Source organism: Cnephaeus nilssonii (genome assembly GCF_951640355.1).
Source record: "Cnephaeus nilssonii genome assembly, chromosome: 10".
Taxonomy (NCBI): Eukaryota; Metazoa; Chordata; class Mammalia; order Chiroptera; family Vespertilionidae; genus Cnephaeus; species Cnephaeus nilssonii.
Window position 1 is genome coordinate 45,827,889 of NC_137081.1, and position 16,657 is coordinate 45,844,545.

The following is a 16,657-nucleotide window of genomic DNA, read 5'->3' on the forward strand; positions in this document are numbered from 1 at the left end:
TCCCAGGTTTGATTCCGGTCAAGGGCATGTACCTTGGTTGCGGGCACATCCCCAGTGGGGGGTGTGCAGGAGGCAGCTGATCGATGTTTCTCTCTCATCGATGTTTCTAACTCTCTATCCCTCTCCCTTCCTCTCTGTAAAAAAATCAATAAAATATATTTAAAAAAAAAAGAATAGAGATTAAGTAAAAATGGGTTTCTAGTTCTACTCAAGACAAGTTACTTAGTAAAGATTTACTACCCCAATAAATAGCTTAAAGTACATTCCAACTCTGGACCCTGGGTAGCCTGATCATGCATGGTAAGTGAAAGATATACTTCAATTCCAAGTAAGCATATTGAAACCATATTCCTCAAATGATAATCTTAGACATATGAGAATAAATAGAAACAATTTATGACTTTATTACGTGTTCATTCCTGCTGTAGACTGTAATTAGAATAGACAATTACTTAATCTACAAGCACAAGGAGGACAATTATGTTCATGAGTTATATGTGTTTTGGTTATCTCCTTAGAAGGTAAATTATAGTTTGCTTTGATCTTGACTAGCTCATGACTTTTTTTTCACTGACCTTGGGTCCCCACTATGTTTGCGTAATACAAACATAGTTTCAATTACTGAGTGCTATAATAAAATAGCCACTCTATCTTAAAATTTGGTTTGTAATTTGGAGTCAAATTTAGTTTAAAATTCCAGTTCCTCCATTTGTTGCCTGCTTAACTTCCTACTTGAATACATTATGTTATAATGTCATAAAATGTTCAAAATGCTTGATACAAAACAATTAATAAATAACTATTATTCTTCAGCCTTTATGCAATTTAGTATATTATCCTACCTAATAAAATGGTAATATGTAAATTACCATCACTCCACTATGCCCACGATTGGGCCAGAGGGAGGCGCAGGGGGCGGGACTCAGGGTGGTCGGGGTAGCTGATTGGGCCGGCAGGACACTGAGCTCACGTCGCCAGTGGTGGTGCGAGCTCAGCGTCTGCGCCATGGCTGTGCTGCGGCACAGAAGAGGCCTCTGGGGCAGCGAGCTCATGTCCCGCCACGGACCATCAAAAGCGGGGTAGCTGGGTGCCTGTCCGCTCAGGCACCAGGCCTTTCAGAAGCCTTCGCCGCGCCAGAGGCTTCTGAAAGGCCTGGTGCACCAGCGGACAGGCACCCAGCTCCCCCGCGATCGAAAGCGAAAGCGTGGGAGCTGGGTGCCTGTCCGCTCCGGCACCAGGCCTTTCGGAAGCCTCTGCCGCGCCGGAGGCTTCTGAAAGGCCTGGTGCACCAGTGGACAGGCACCCAGCTCCACCGCGATCGAAAGCGAAAGCATGTAGGGGACCCTACACGTGCATGATTCAATCATGCACTGGGCCTCTAGTGCTTATATAATATAAACTTGAAAAAAATACATTCATCTTGTTTGCTAATGCATACTAGTGGACCTTCAAGATCTGTTCTCTATTGGGAGGCTATTGATTCTTTTACTCAAAGGAAATTTGTCCTTCTTTCCTCTCATATAACCACTCACAAACCAATAAGAATGGCAATAAAAATAAAACATAAAACTTAATTAGTTGGAAATGTACATATCCTACATAATAAAAGGGTAATATGCAAATTGACCGCACATTCGCTACGCCCAAGCCACACCCACCAGCCAATCAGGGTGAGTATGCAAATTAACCCAGCCAAGATGGTGGCTAATTTGAATACACTTAGGGAGGGAGGAGTGAAGACTGAAAACACCATAGAAGGAAGCGGGAGGGAAAGTAGAAAGCAAGGCAGCTGCTGGAGGGAAAGCGCGGGCGGCCACAGAGGCGGGCAGCGGCGGCAGGCTCAGTGGGTCGGGGAAGCGGGGGGCGGGGCGCGCTGCGGAGGCAGTGGCGGCAGCGGTGTGCAACGGCTGTGGAGGTGGCAGGGGCGGTGGCCACGGGGCGGGGCGCGCAGCGGCGTGCGGGGCGGCGAAAGCGGCAACGGCAGGAGAGGTGGGGGGGTGGGAGAGGTGCCAGTGGCGGGAGGGAAGCCCGCAGGGTCTTGCAGGAATCTTCCTGCAAAACAGGCCCCTAGTTTAATTATAAGATTTGTTTATATCTCATAAGTTTTAGATTTATTGTATACTTTGCAATTAAAATGAGGCTTTTTTGTTGCAGCTTTTCACCTTTATTTAATGATAATTTTAACAAACTTGGGAATAGTCCTCTGGAAAAATACCTTACTCATTTCATAATTTTATAAAATAGTGGTTTGTTAATGACCACTATTCAACACTATCCACATGAGAGACATAAAAGCATGCAGAAAGATGAAGGAATGATTAGGCTCTCTTCCCATGTTAAATGTTCTCATATATTTTGAAATAAAATAAACTAGGTCAGCAAGCTTTTTATAGTCAGGGGAACATTACTAATCACACCTAATAAACAAATAATTAAATCAGAAATGAGTGCTTACCTTTTTGTTGATCTCCAGAATCCCTATGAGTGAAAAAGGTAGAACATGGAACACTGCAAGGTACAGCAAGACAGGCTGTGGAAGGCCTGCCTAAAAGGAAAGACTAAAGTTACAGGCAGCTCTCAAGGGTATTTCAGAAACACTGTTTCCTGAGCTGAAAACATCCACCCGTCCTCGCATGCAGTTATAGATGTTTTCATGAATCAAAAACATCCATCTATCTACACTACAGCTGTTTAAACAGAGATTCATAGATGTTCAAAATATGTCCATTAAAATGTTCACCCTTCAATCACACACATGCACTTACACACAAAACTTATAAAAGTAAGTATAAAACTAAACATTTCTTAGCGACAAAATATTATTTTATATTCTATACAGAAACATTTTATATACTGTAAAACAAAACACATATTATATATTGTATAATATATCCCTATATATTATAAATTATATGTTTGTGTTAATATAAAATAAATACATTATATTTTAATGTAATATTAATAATATTGTAAATTGGAATTCAAACAATAAAGAGCCTAATTGAAAGACACATGGTTATTATGGTTATATCATTTAAAAGCAGTGTTACTCTGACATATTTACTGTATATGAAATGAGAAAAGAGTATTGACAATAAAAGCTTGAGTGATTTCTCTGCTTGAAGAGGATGGCTTCCTTACTTTGAAGAACAAGATCCCATCAATTTCTTTCTACTATGGAATGTAAAACAGTCTGTACTAGCCCAGAGTGGTTTAAAGGGAATTTCTGAAATTTGTGGTAAACAGCTTTTATAGCATGCTTCAGAAAACAAAGATCATTAGTTCTTTTATGACAAATCAGCAGACAAATTCCTATGGAAAAAACAAATTCTTCATTTTATGGAATGTTTAAAGATGCCTACCTGCCGGGTCAATGCTGAGCCTTTGTTCTGAGCTGATTTGACTGCGATGACTTCTTGAGGAGTGTCCCAGCTCAAGTATCTTTTAAAAGAATGAGGCAAAGTTTATCCATTTGGGGGTAGAGGGAGGCTTCCTTATACTTAAATCAAAATATAATATATATTTTGTCAAATTTTAATAAAATATATTTTATTGATTTTTATTTTATTTTTTAAAATATATTTTTATTGATTTCAGAGAGGAAGGGAAAGGGAGAGAGAGATAGAAACATCAGTGATGAGAGAGAATCACTGATTGGCTGCCTCCTGCACACCCCACACTGGGGATCAAGCCTGCAATCTGAGCATGTGCCCTGACAGGGAATCGAACCGTGATCTCCTGATTCATAGGTTGATGTTCAACCACTGAGCCATGCTGTCTGGGCTGTTTTTATTCATTTTTAGAAAGAGAGGAAGGGAGTGGGATAGAGAGAGAGAAACATCAATGAGAGAAACATCATCGATCAGCTGCCTCCTGCACTCCCCGCCCTCTCGCCCTCCTTATTGGGGATTGAGCCTGCAACCCAGGCATGTGCCCTGACTGGGAATCGAACTGGTGACCTTTTGGTTCATGGGTTGACCCACTGATCCACACCAGCCAGTCATATGTCAAGTTTTTTAATTACTTAAATTATAAAAGCAAAGCAATTTATTTCAAAAACAAATAGCTAAAAGAATTCCTTCCCAATCCTTATATGAAAATATTCTTATAAAAATATATAACTTTAATCCTTCTGAGTTTTGATGAAAATTGTTTGAGCTAACAGTATTCAAAACTTAGAAAACAAAATAACAATTTTATATAAAGTATAAAAAATATTACTTTCACATTTTGAATGCATACTTCAAAAATTTACATCTAATTTATAAAACTAGTTGTTAAAATAACAGTTCTGAGATTGTACTAGGTGGGTAATTTAACTGAAATAGACTAGCCTTCAGGAAAGTCTACCAAAGTGCATCTGACATATAGAATATTATTTGTAGACTAGAGGCCCGTTGCACGAAACTTGTGCAAGGGGTGTGGCCCTTGCAGCAGCACTGGCTTCTTCCAGAAGGTCATCCGGAAGGACGTCCAGTCTAATTAGCATATTACACTTTTACACAAGACTTTTTTTATCTGCCAACGACTACAGGTTAGCTACTGAGAAGGATACCAAAAAAAAGTTATAAAGAGTCTCTATCCTCAGAACTTCAAATTTAGTCATGAGGAGAGAAAAAAAGAATAGGTATATAAATTGAGATCCAGGTATGCAATGGAAAACTAAAACACACACGTGTATGCGCACACACACACACACAAAACTTGCTTTGAATTTCCTGGGCCACAAGTCTCAAATTTTTATAATAAAATCTTGAATAATAAAGTCACAAATAATACCTGAATTTGCAATACGAAGCGAGATATATTTTCTCAAGGACTCTTCCCGTACTTGCTGATATACGAAGTAGCCAGTTATGGGCTGTCAGTGCTATGAGTGAAGATTTATAATCTGATGGATTGGGCAGTGTTTCCCCCTAAAAAAATGAGATGGAAAAGTAAAACTACATGGCCATGAACAATCTGCAGTACTCAATGCCCAAAGAAAATAACTAAGCACTAAAGAAATAGTCAAATAAGTATATCAAAGAAATAATAGTAAATGCTCAAATATCCAAATAAAGAATTAAGACAAGGAAAAATAAGGTTGTGGGTAATTGTTTTCTTTAATTTTATTTATTTATTTTTTAAATCAAGTTTACTGGGGTGACATTGGCTAATAAAATTACATAGGTTTCAGGAATATAATTTGTGGGTAATTATTTTCATCATTAACTTATTAAGTGAGTCTATTCATATAAGCACTAAAACAGTACATAATGTATTACTTATTATTATTTATCATTAAGTATTCAACAAATGTTAACCAATCATCACAATAGTTGGAGTATTACTAATACTGCTGCTGTGATAAGGATGATAACAACAGTAAACAAGTTCTTAAGGCCATGTAGAATAGCATAGCAATTAAGAGCCATCATTAGAATAGACATTTCCAAGACTTGTTTTCCTTTTGACAGAAGTCAAAATGGCAAAAGGGCAAATTATCCCATTATTCACTGTGGCTCCCCTCTAACTCAGGATGAAAAGCTATAATCCAGAATCAAGGCAGTCCAATGGGAACAGAAGATGGACCTGGTTTAAAGATAATCTACGTCACCAAGGAATTACACCCCAAAAAGGAAGAGGTTAGCTGCCTGGTGCACCTGCCACTGCAGAGCTACCACCAGGTGGAAGTCTAAGACAGGAAGACAAAGAAAGCAAAGGGTTCTATTTGATTTGTGGAATAAAAAGGAAGTTCTAAGAGGAGAGTTAAAAATAGGGAAGTTAAAATTAATCTAGTATTTGCTTAGGCAGTAAGTGAACAGAAAGAAATGAAGGCATAGTTATTTTATACATGCTCACAAAAATTTGTCTTCCCTTTCAAATGTTAGAAAAAGAAATAAGAGGTACTTTTAAAATCAATTTTTTATTATATGGCGTGTTATATAAGCATCATCTCATGGAGATTTTTAAAAAAATATATATTTTATTGACTTTTTTACAGAGAGGAAGGGAGAGGGATAGAGAGTCAGAAACATCGATGAGAGAGAAACATCGATCAGCCGTCTCCTGCACACCTCCTACTGGGGGTGTGCCCGCAGCCAAGGTACATGCCCTTGACCGGAATCGAACCTGGGACCTTGCAGTCTGCAGGCCGATGCTCTAATCCACTGAGCCAAACCGGTTAGGGCTCATGGAGATTTTTAAGTTTTTAAAAATGTAGTATTTATACCTTGCCTATTAAAAAAATATGAAGGAGCATATATAATATATAATATGAGAGCGAGATAGGTTGAGCTATTTTCCTAAACCAAAAGTTATATTGCACACATTGTCTCAGAAAAGAATGGTGCTAATTTAAATATAGTTTCACATCAGTATGTTAAAAACAATGCAACATGTTTCTTAATTTTTCTTAATGGAAAATCTTCACTTCAAATGAGAACAAAATGTTTAACAAGAAGTAACGCTAGGAACTAAGTAACCTGAAACTCTGTTTTTATAGGACTGCTCTAAATTTTTAGGTGCTTTGTACTAGTGTCTTCAAAACTTTTCTCAATTAAAAAATTTGTCCTCATCCTCCCTGCACCAATGAAAATGGATACAAAAGGCTTTCTATGTTGGGGCACAACAGTTATTTTTAGGTTTCAATAAGGAGTTGGGGAAGAAAACATAGATTTAAAGCTTTCTAATTTTTATTTATTTATTTTTAAATATATTTTATTGATTTTTTACAGAGAGGAAGAGAGAGGGACAGTTAGAAACATCGATGAGAGAGAAACATTGATCAGCTGCCTCCTGCACACCCCTCACCGGGAATGCGCCCACAACCAAGGCACATGCCCTTGACCGGAATCGAACCTGGGACCCCTGAGTCCGCAGGCCGACGCTCTATCCACTGAGCCAAACCAGTTTCGGCAGTTTTCTGATTTTTAAAATGGAGCCTTCTGTGAACAGAAAAGAACGTGTCCAGGAAAAAAGAAAGCAGTAGCTACAGAAATCTACAATTCTATGTAAAAACAGTGTATTGTTTTGTTTTTTAAAATAATTTTAATGGTAAATTCAAAGTAGAGCCTTCTTATCCTTTAAACTTTATTTTTGGTCACATATTGTGAGTTCTATTTTCTCTAAAGAACAACCAACCAGATTCAAAGACCTGATTAATTTGTTGTAGTGTTTCCTAAGTGTATTTCTTATTACACTGATCCCATGGAAGACTATTATTTAGAAATATACCCAGCCTTAGCCAGTTTTGCTCAGTGGATAGAGCGTCGGCCTGTGGACTGAAGGGTCCCAAGTTCAATTCCACTCAAGGGCACATACCTCGGTTGCAAGCTCCTCCCTGGCCCAGGCCTGGGTCGGGGTGCATGTAGGAGGCAACCAATCAATGTGTTTCTCTCACATCCATATTTCTCTCCGTCATTCCCTCTTTCTTCCTCTCTCCTTAAAAATAAATGGAAAAATATCCTCAGGTGAGGATTAACAAAAAGAAAAAAAAAAGAAATATACCTAAAAAAAAAGAAGTTCTATGATCAAGAGTTTGGAAAAATAGCTTCATAATCACTATGCACATTAGAATTATTATAAGTATTATCACTATTAAAGGCTCTGAGAAGTAATTCTATAAATTTGTTTAACGTTTAAAGTCAAAATACCCCAAACTTGTCTACAACCCATTTCCTCCAAACTCCTTTAGCAACTATAAGATATTAACATCTAATGAAAATAGTATTTTGAAAAATACACACTAGGACAATATTGGTCTAATGGAATAAGCTTATATTATTACTAGAGGCCTGGTGCAAGAATTCATGCACAGGTGGGGTCCAGCTGGCCCGCCCCAATCTGAGTGTGTGTGTGGGGGGCAACTGGGGGTGGGGCTTGCCAGGGGGAGGGGTTGCGGCGGTTGGCCAATTAGCGGTGGGGCTGGCCAGGAGGCGGGGACACAAGAGATTGGCAGGCTGCCCCGCCCCTGATCGGAGTGGGGGGGGCAATCAGGGGTGGGGCCAGCCAGGGGGATGAGGGGCGGGGGAGAGGGCACGGGCAGATGGCCAGCCAGCCCCGCCCCCTGGTCGAACTCCCAGTCGAGGAAACAATTTACATATTAGCCTTTTATTATATAGGATTATTATTATTATTGATTTTAGAGCAAGAGAGGAAGGGAGAGATAGAGAAATATCAATGTTGTTCAACTTACTTATGCATTCATTGGTTTATTCTTATATATGCTCTGACCCAGGATCGAAACCTCAACCTTGGTGTATCGGAACGACGCTCTCACCAACTGAGCTACTCGGCCAGGGCCTCATTGTTTTTTATTTTTATCTTATGATTTTCCTAATAAGATTCCTAGAGGAAACTCATAAGAATTCCCTTTCAAACAATCATGTAACATAATTATTACCCATAACATGTAACATAACCTGTAACAAAATATTTTGTTTCAGTATAGTAAGTAGAATGATTTCTTAAGCACTAAAAATAACCATAAACTAATTTTTATTTCTTATGGAACTTTTAATGAGGTCATAATTTTTTTTAATTTTCAAGATTTATAAACGGTATCAAATTTAAAAAATAGCCCTGGCTGGTTTGGCTCAGTGGATAGAGCATCGGCCTTCGGACCGAGGGGTCCCGGGGTTCGATTCTGGCCGGGGCACATGCGTGGGTTGCAGCTCGATCCCCTCTAGGGGGCAAGCAGGAGACCGCCAATCAATGATTCTCTCTCATCATTGATGTTTCTATCTCTCCCTCTTCCTTCCTCTCTGAAGTCAATAAAGAAATATATTTAAAAAAAAATTAAAAAAAATATATTTTGAATATTATTTCATGAGGAAAAATAATAATCAAAAGATAAGTTTTCTTTAATTCCTTTCAAGATTTAGGAATCTCTATAATATTTAAGTTTTATTCCCTTGTACAATATATTAATAATAATCAGTTCTAGGCTAAAATTGCTTTAAAAACAAATGCCTAAAAACAAATCTTACCACTGGGCATTCCCATAATAAAGCATCCTCTATTTTTTCTGATTTGGAGCATTTTGGCATTTCATAAAGTTTTCTTGGCTCTGATGCAACACTGGAAAAAAAAGAAAAATAAATGATTAATGATAACTCATCTTAATAACTGAGACAGTGTTTGCTCAGGTTTGAGTGATTTTTTTTCTATTCAGAGATTTAGACTACCAAAATGCAACTTACTAGTTTGCTTTCCTCTTCTAATTATATGTTAATATTTTTTCTGATTATAAAATTCATAATACATATTCATAGAAAAAATCTTTAAAAAATAATAAAATTTAAATAGATTTATACTGTAAAAATGTCAAAAATAACCACTATTAACATTTTGGTTCATTTCCCTCTACTTTTTCTTTACATACATTTACCTACCTGCAGGTTATATTCCAAAATAGAATCATGAACATTTACTATGAATATCTTGGTAGAATTCTACGATGTTCATATTTGTTTCTCTAATATTTTTTAATGAAAATTAATTAGGTAAAGAGTCCAATTATTTTAGAATGAAAATTAGTGGATTAAAAAAGGAAATACCCTTTAAGGTTTGTTTATTCCCAAAATGCCTTTCAGAAAGGTTGAATAAGTCTATACTTCTGCCAATATTAAACACTATATTTTTTAATGTAAAAAAAAATAGTTTCTTGCTTTTAATTTATATTTCTGATTACTGCTGAAATGTGCTCATAGATGTTTTCATTTTTTTAACTGATGAACTTTAAAATTAAACTATTATTTAGACACAATTTTGAGGGTAACAATTTTATTCACCTTTGATCTTTTCTCAAATCAAAGAGAATTTGCCCTAGCTGGTTTGGCTTAGTGGTTAGAGTGTCAGCCCTCAGACTGAAGGGTCTGGGGTTCGATTCTGGTCAAGGGCTCGTACCTTGGTTGCAGGTTCAATCCCTAGTCCCAGGTGGGGGCACGTGCAGGAGGCAACCAATCCATGTCTCTCTCTCACATCAACGTCTCTCTCTGTCTCTACTCCTTCCTTCCACTGTTCCTCTAAAAATTAATGGGGGGAAAATATATCCTTGGGTGAATATTAACAAAAAGAGAATTTCACAGGAATGAAAGCAACCTCATATTTGATTCTAACCTATGGGGAAAACACCCCTGAATGCCATACTAAAGACCGTCAATACTATTTACCAACAATGCCATTTCCACTGATTTTCTTTTTTTTTAAAATATATTTTTATTGATTTCAGAGAGGAAGGCAGAGGGAGAGCGAGATAGAAACATCAATGATGAGAGAGAACCATTGATTGGCTGCCTCCTGCACGCCCCACACTGGGGATCGAGCCTGCAAGCTGGGCATGTGCCCTGACTGGGAATCCAACTGTGACCTTCCTAGTTCATAGGCCAATCCTCAACCACTGAGCCACACTGGCCGGGCTCCACTGATTTTCTTTAAAAATTAAAACAGATACCTTTAAATTGGGAAAGCTATTTTTTTAAAAAAAGGCATTAAATGAAACCAAATAATTACTGCTCATTTTAATAGGTCTAATGACATTATGATCATACAAGAAAATGTCCAGATTGCCACTTCCAGTGTGATAACACGAGGAGCTCTGTGGGTGTGCTCCCCAGGAAAACTGGTGGAAATTATAAAAGGACAACTATTTTAAAGTCTCTGGAAATGGTCCTGGGGGCTACAGCAAATGAAGAAATATTTAGTCAAGAAAACCTACTAGAAGTCAGTAACAATGGTGAGCTTGTGGTAACTGAACTAGGATGTGCTCCCTCCCATTATTCTCAGCTCAGTAGACAAAAACTCCACTCCACACTGATACAGCCAAGAGCACTGGGCTCCCACTGCCCCAGCCCCCAGAGGGCTACCTTCCTGAGGGGCAGCATTTATTTCCTGCCCCAGCTGCTTGTTGCTGGGACTCAGTCCTGAATGAGTCAAGTCAAGAGGTGGGGTTCCCTTCTGCCTAGCGCCTACTCATGGGTTAGAGGTTCTACCTTGGGCATGGCATGTCTAAGAACACTGGAGCCTAGATTTGTCTTATCCCATCTCATAAGGCGTGGTTCCACACGGAGAAAGTAAGAAGACCTGAGGCTAATGCCTACACCAACCTCAAGTGCTCAGCGTGTAAAGTAGTCACTCAGAGAGAAGCCTTCCATTGACCCCACCCCACTCCCAGCAGCACCAGAGCCTTGACTCAAAGATTTTGCCTAGGGGAAGAAACAGTGATGAAGCAGATAGCTGCCCACCTGCAACAGTCTGGAGGAGTTCTAGCTTAAGCGCATTCTCAAAACCACTGAAGGTTGTGATGAAAGGCAAATGGGAAGAGATTGGTAGATTCACTGGCCATACGGGCTAAACTGTAAGCAGGCTAACTTGCCATAGAGAACCAGAAAGATTGCTGGGAGGAGCTCTGTGAGTCAGAACAAATTTAAAACACTACCTAAAAAATCATCCTAACTTCTAGTCTGGTCCAACATGTAAAGAGCTTAGAAGTCATCCCACCTGTCCTCACCACAAGAAAATGAACAAACTGAAAATCAACGACTCTTGTATCTATCAAATAACTGAGGTTGCAGGGCAAACTGCAGCTCCCAACACTGGAGAGAGAGATGGATACCAAGAATCACATCTTACCGAGAGCAAAACCCAGGAGCAAGCTGCTGGAGTCAGTACTGGGGAGAAAAAAACAGGACACTAGAAGAAATTTTAGCCTCTGACACCTACAGCTACAGCAAACCAAAAACACAGTCTAACTCAAACCTCACTCTAAAAATCTATTTGCCACAATTCCTTTTACCTGATATATCAAATGCAACTTTCAACAAAAATTACAAGGCATACTAAAATGCAAAGTACAAAGTTTGAAGAGATCAAGTATCAAAACCAGACTCAGATATGGCAAAGATATTGATTTAGTTTGAGAACTTATTGGTAATTTAGAATTTGGAATTAGATTGGGAACTTAAAATAACTATGATTAATATGCTAATAATGGAAGAAGTGGACAACATGCAAGAACAGATGGGTAATTAAGCAGATATTAAAAAGAAAAGCCTAAGAAAAAATCAAAAGGAAATGCCAGAAATCAAAAGCAGCCTAACACAAATGAAGAATGTCTTGGGTGGCTCATCAGTAGATTAGACACAGCCAAGGAAAGAATCACTGAGCTTGAAGATATGTCAACAGAAACTTCCCAAACTAGAAAGTGAGAGAGAGAGAGAGAGAGAAAAGAGAGAGAAGCAGAACTTCCCAAACTATAAAAAAAGAAAAACAAAACAAAAAACTCATAGCACAGAATATCCAATAACTATGGGACAACTAGAAAAAATGTAATGTACACATAATATACATTATGCCAGAAGGAGAAGAAAGAGAAAACAAAACAGAACACTTGAAATAATAATGGCTGAGAAATTTGCAAAATTAATGTTAGATAGAGAACCACAAATTCAGGAAGCTTACAGAACAACAAGAATAATAAATACCCCAAAAATCTATACCTAGGTATATCATATACTAACTGTAGAAAATAAAAAACAGGAGAACATCTTAAAAGAAGCTGGGGAGGGGAAGAGGGGGTGAGAGCACTTTACCTATGATAAGAATTACATTGGACTTCTCTTTTAGAAACCATGCAAGCAAGTAGAGAATGGAGTGAAATACTAGTACTTTAAGTGATAAAAGAAAAAAAATCCACCAACCAAAAATTCTGTATCCCAAGAAATTATCCTTCAAAAATCGAGGAGAAATAAGAATTTCTCAGACAAACAAAAATTGAGGAAATGTACTGCCAGCAGACCTTTAAAGAAATTTTCAAAGAAGTTCTTCAGAGAGAAGAAAGATGATATGGGTTAGAAACTCAGACCTACATTGAGAAAGGAAAAGTGTTAGAGAAGATAAATGAAGATAAAACAAAATCCTTTATTCTTCTTATTCTTAATAACAGATTAAAAACTTGTCAATAATAGATTATCACTTATGGACAAATAAAATGGATGACAGCAATATTATAAAAGGCAGCAGGAAAAAATTAGAAATATTCTAATATAAGATATCTGCACTACCTATAAGAGGTACAGTGTTACATGAAATAAATTTAGATTAGTTGTAATGTATATTGCAAATTATAAGGCAACCACTAAAAATGTTTAAAAAGAAGTATAATTGATATGCTGAGTGGAAGGAAAATGAATCACATACTAGTAAAATGCTCAATTAAAACCAGAGGAAACATCTTAACCTAATAAAAGAGAAACATGCAAATTAACCATCGCTCCACTACACCCACAGCCAATCAGAGTGAGTATGAAAATTAACCCAACAAAGATGGTGGTTAATTTGCATATGCAGGTGGAGTGGGACTCCTGCTATGAGGGGAAGGGGGGCAGTGGAGGGAGCTATAGGAGCGGTGCTCCGGACAGAAGCGAGGACTTGCTGGCTCCCACCCGGGCTGGGAGCGGGGACATGCTGGCTCCCGGGCAGCTGGGAGTGAAGCCAGGGGAAGGAAGGCCTGTTCTTGCATGAATATCGTGCAACGGGCCTCTAGTAAAAATAATAAAAGACAGAAAAGGAATAAGGAACAAAGGCAAGGACTAGAAAATAGTTACTAATATATGGTTAAGTATTAAACCAACTGTATCTATAATTCCTGTAAATGTAAATGGTCTAAATACACCTACTGAAAGACAGAGGCTGTCAGAGTGGATTAAAAATAACAAGACCTAAATATATGTTGGCTACAAAAAAAACCTACTTTGAATGTAAAGACACAGATAAAGTAAAAGTAAAGGGATAGGGAAAGATACATCATGTTGTGTAGCTATATTAATTTCAGACAAGGCAAACTTCAACAAGGAAAATTATTAGGGATAAAGACTGGCATTATATAATGGTAAAGCAGTTACTTTTCCAAGACATAAAAATCCTTAATACGTATCATCTAATAACAGAGTATCAAAATATGAGAGACAAAAACTGATAGGACAAAAGGAGAAACAGACAAATCCACTATTATAGTTGGACATTTCAATACAACCTCTGTCAGTAACTAACAAATCCAGCAAGCAGAAAGTCAGTAATAATATACTTGAACTGAACAGTACCATCAATCAACTGTATCTAATTGACATGTACAGAATACTTTATCTAACAACAGCAGAATACACATTCTTCTCAAGCTCACATGAAAAAAATTCACCAAGATAGACACAATCTGGGCCATAAAATACATCTTCACAAATTTAAAAGACTAGAAAATGATACAAAGTATGCTCTCAGACCACAGTGGAATTAATTTAAAATCAGTAACAGAAAGATAGCTGGAAAAATCCCCAAATATTTGAACATTAAATACACGATTAATTAAAATGAGTAAAAGAAGAAATCTCAAGAGAAATTTTAAAATATTTTGAACAAAATTAAAACAAATACACAGAATATTGGCATTTGTGGATACACCAAAAATAATGCCTAGAGGGAAATATATAGCATTATGTGTGCAGGGAGGGGGCAAAAGTAGGTTTACAGTTGCTTGTATGGAAAATAATACAATCCTATCTAATAATAATAGACAAACATGCAAATTGACCATACCTCCGACACACCCACAAGCCACGCCCACCATCCAATCAGAGCGCGTATGCAAATTAACCCAAACCAAGATGGCTGCAGCCACAGAGAGCAAGGTTTCCTAGGTAACAGAGGAAGCCAAGCTTTCTGCCAGCCGTTGCAGGCCTAAGCCTCCACTCAAGCTACAAAGTTTCAATTATAGAAGGTAAACAAATTCAAACAAATGGCGGCAGAATGGAGCTTGAGAGAGCAGGCCAGGGTTACCGCCGGCAACAGGGGAAGCAAAGCTTTCCACACACCCTGGCCAGGCCCACCCGCTTAAGGCAACAAAGTTTCAATTATAACCCCAACACAAATGGCTTCGGGCCTCGGAGGGAGCCCCAGGCTTGGCTCTGCTCCAGGCTACAAAGTTTCAATTGTAGAAGGAAAATAAATTCCAGATACCAGGGCCTCCGCTTGCATTGCCAGGGGGCGTGGCCGGCCTGCAAACCACCACAGGCCCCTAGCTCAGGCCGCCCCACGCCCCAAGGGTACCCCACCCTGATCAGGGACACCCTTCAGGGCAAACCAGCTGGCCCCCACCCCTGTACCAGGTCTCTATCCTATCTAATAAAAGAGTACTATGCAGATTGATCATCACTGCAACACACAATATAGCTGCCCCCATGTGGTCAAAGATCCTGCCCCCATGTGGACACAGGATGGCCACCACAAGATGGCCAGCAGGAGAGGGCAGTTGGGAGGCACCTGGCCTGCAAGGGAGGGCAGTTGAGAGGGACCAAGCCTGCAAGGGAGGGCAGTTGGAGGTGATCAACCCTGCAGGAGAGGGCAGTTAGGGGTGACCAGGCTGGCAGAGGAGGGAAGTTGGGGGCAAACAGGCTGGCAGCAGAGTGGTTAGGGGGTGATCAGGCTGGCAGGCAGAAGCGGTTAGGGGCAATCAGGAAGGCAGGCAGGCAAGCAGTTGGGAGCCAGCAGTCCTGGATTGTGAGAGGCAGGCAGAAGCGGTTAGGGGCAATCAGGAAGGCAGGCAGGCAAGCAGTTGGGAGCCAGCAGTCCTGGATTGTGAGAGGGATGTCCGACTGCCCGTTTAGGCCCGATCCCTGGGATCGGGCCTAAACGGGCAGTCGGACATCCCTTGAGGGGTCCCAGATTGGAGAGGGTACAGGCTGGGCTGAGGGACAACCCCCCTCCGTGCACGAATTTCGTGCACTGGGCCTCTAGTAATAAATAATAAACACTGTTTCTCATACTCACAACTGTAAATGTACTGTTGCCCACCCCTGTGTATATGAGGAAAGGAGAGGAGCTTCTGGGCTGGTGAACATGTGGAGATTCAGGGAGCACGGAAGCTCCATGCCCCTTCCCACATACCTTGTCCTAGGCATTTCTTCCATCTGGCTGTTCCTTTTATAATAAACTGGTAATCTACTAAGAAGCCAGTCACAAAAGAACACATGTGATTCAATGTATATGAAATAGGTGAATCTATAAAAACAGGAAGTAGACTAGCAGTTACTTAGAGCTGAGGGTGATGGAGGAATTGGAGTGATTGCTACAAAGTATACAGTTTCTTTTTGAGGTAATGAAAATGTTCTAAAATTAACTGTAGTGAGGGTTGCCTATATGAACCACCAATGGTTCATCACATTCATATTCATTAAGTACGAATTTCAGTGAACCAAAAATCATTGAACTGCATATTTTAACTGGGTAAATTGTATGGTATGTGAATTATATTTTAATAAAGCAATTTAAAAAAGAAAATGCCCATATATTTTAGAGAAGCAAACTTAATATAGTACGATGTTTAGAATATGCTTTACAATTCTTAGCAAAGAGATAAAGGGACAGGATGGGGTAGATAAAGCAAATGTGGCAAAATCGTTAGTAGCTTTTGAATCTAGGTAATGAGTACTATACTATTCTCTACTTGAGCAAATTTGAAAATTTCCTCTAAAACAAAAAGGCAAGTACTTCCACAACAAAACATAGACAATCTCCTCTAAAGCAACATCTAATTATTAGGTACTTGGCTCTCTTGACTCTGATATCTTTTTAAAAAAATATATATTTTATTGATTTTTTACAGAGAGGCAGGGAGAGGGAG

At 39.0% G+C, this 16,657-nt stretch overlaps 1 protein-coding gene across 2 annotated transcripts in view; it reads right to left on the reverse strand.

The window, feature by feature from the left end:
- The window catches only part of DCAF17 (DDB1 and CUL4 associated factor 17), a 36,439-nt gene that overhangs the window by 18,052 nt on the left and 1,730 nt on the right, over positions 1 to 16,657 (reverse strand). For both annotated transcript variants that reach the window (XR_013814082.1, XM_079782055.1), the window contains exons 3-6: positions 8,973 to 9,063; positions 4,780 to 4,916; positions 3,363 to 3,441; positions 2,456 to 2,545 (exon numbers count right to left, since the gene is read on the reverse strand). Coding sequence is in view for 1 of the 2 variants with exons in the window: in XM_079782055.1 (XP_079638181.1) it covers positions 2,456 to 2,545; positions 3,363 to 3,441; positions 4,780 to 4,916; positions 8,973 to 9,063 (397 nt within the window). In the remaining variant the exon portion in view is untranslated. The remainder of the gene's footprint in view (positions 1 to 2,455; positions 2,546 to 3,362; positions 3,442 to 4,779; positions 4,917 to 8,972; positions 9,064 to 16,657) is intronic.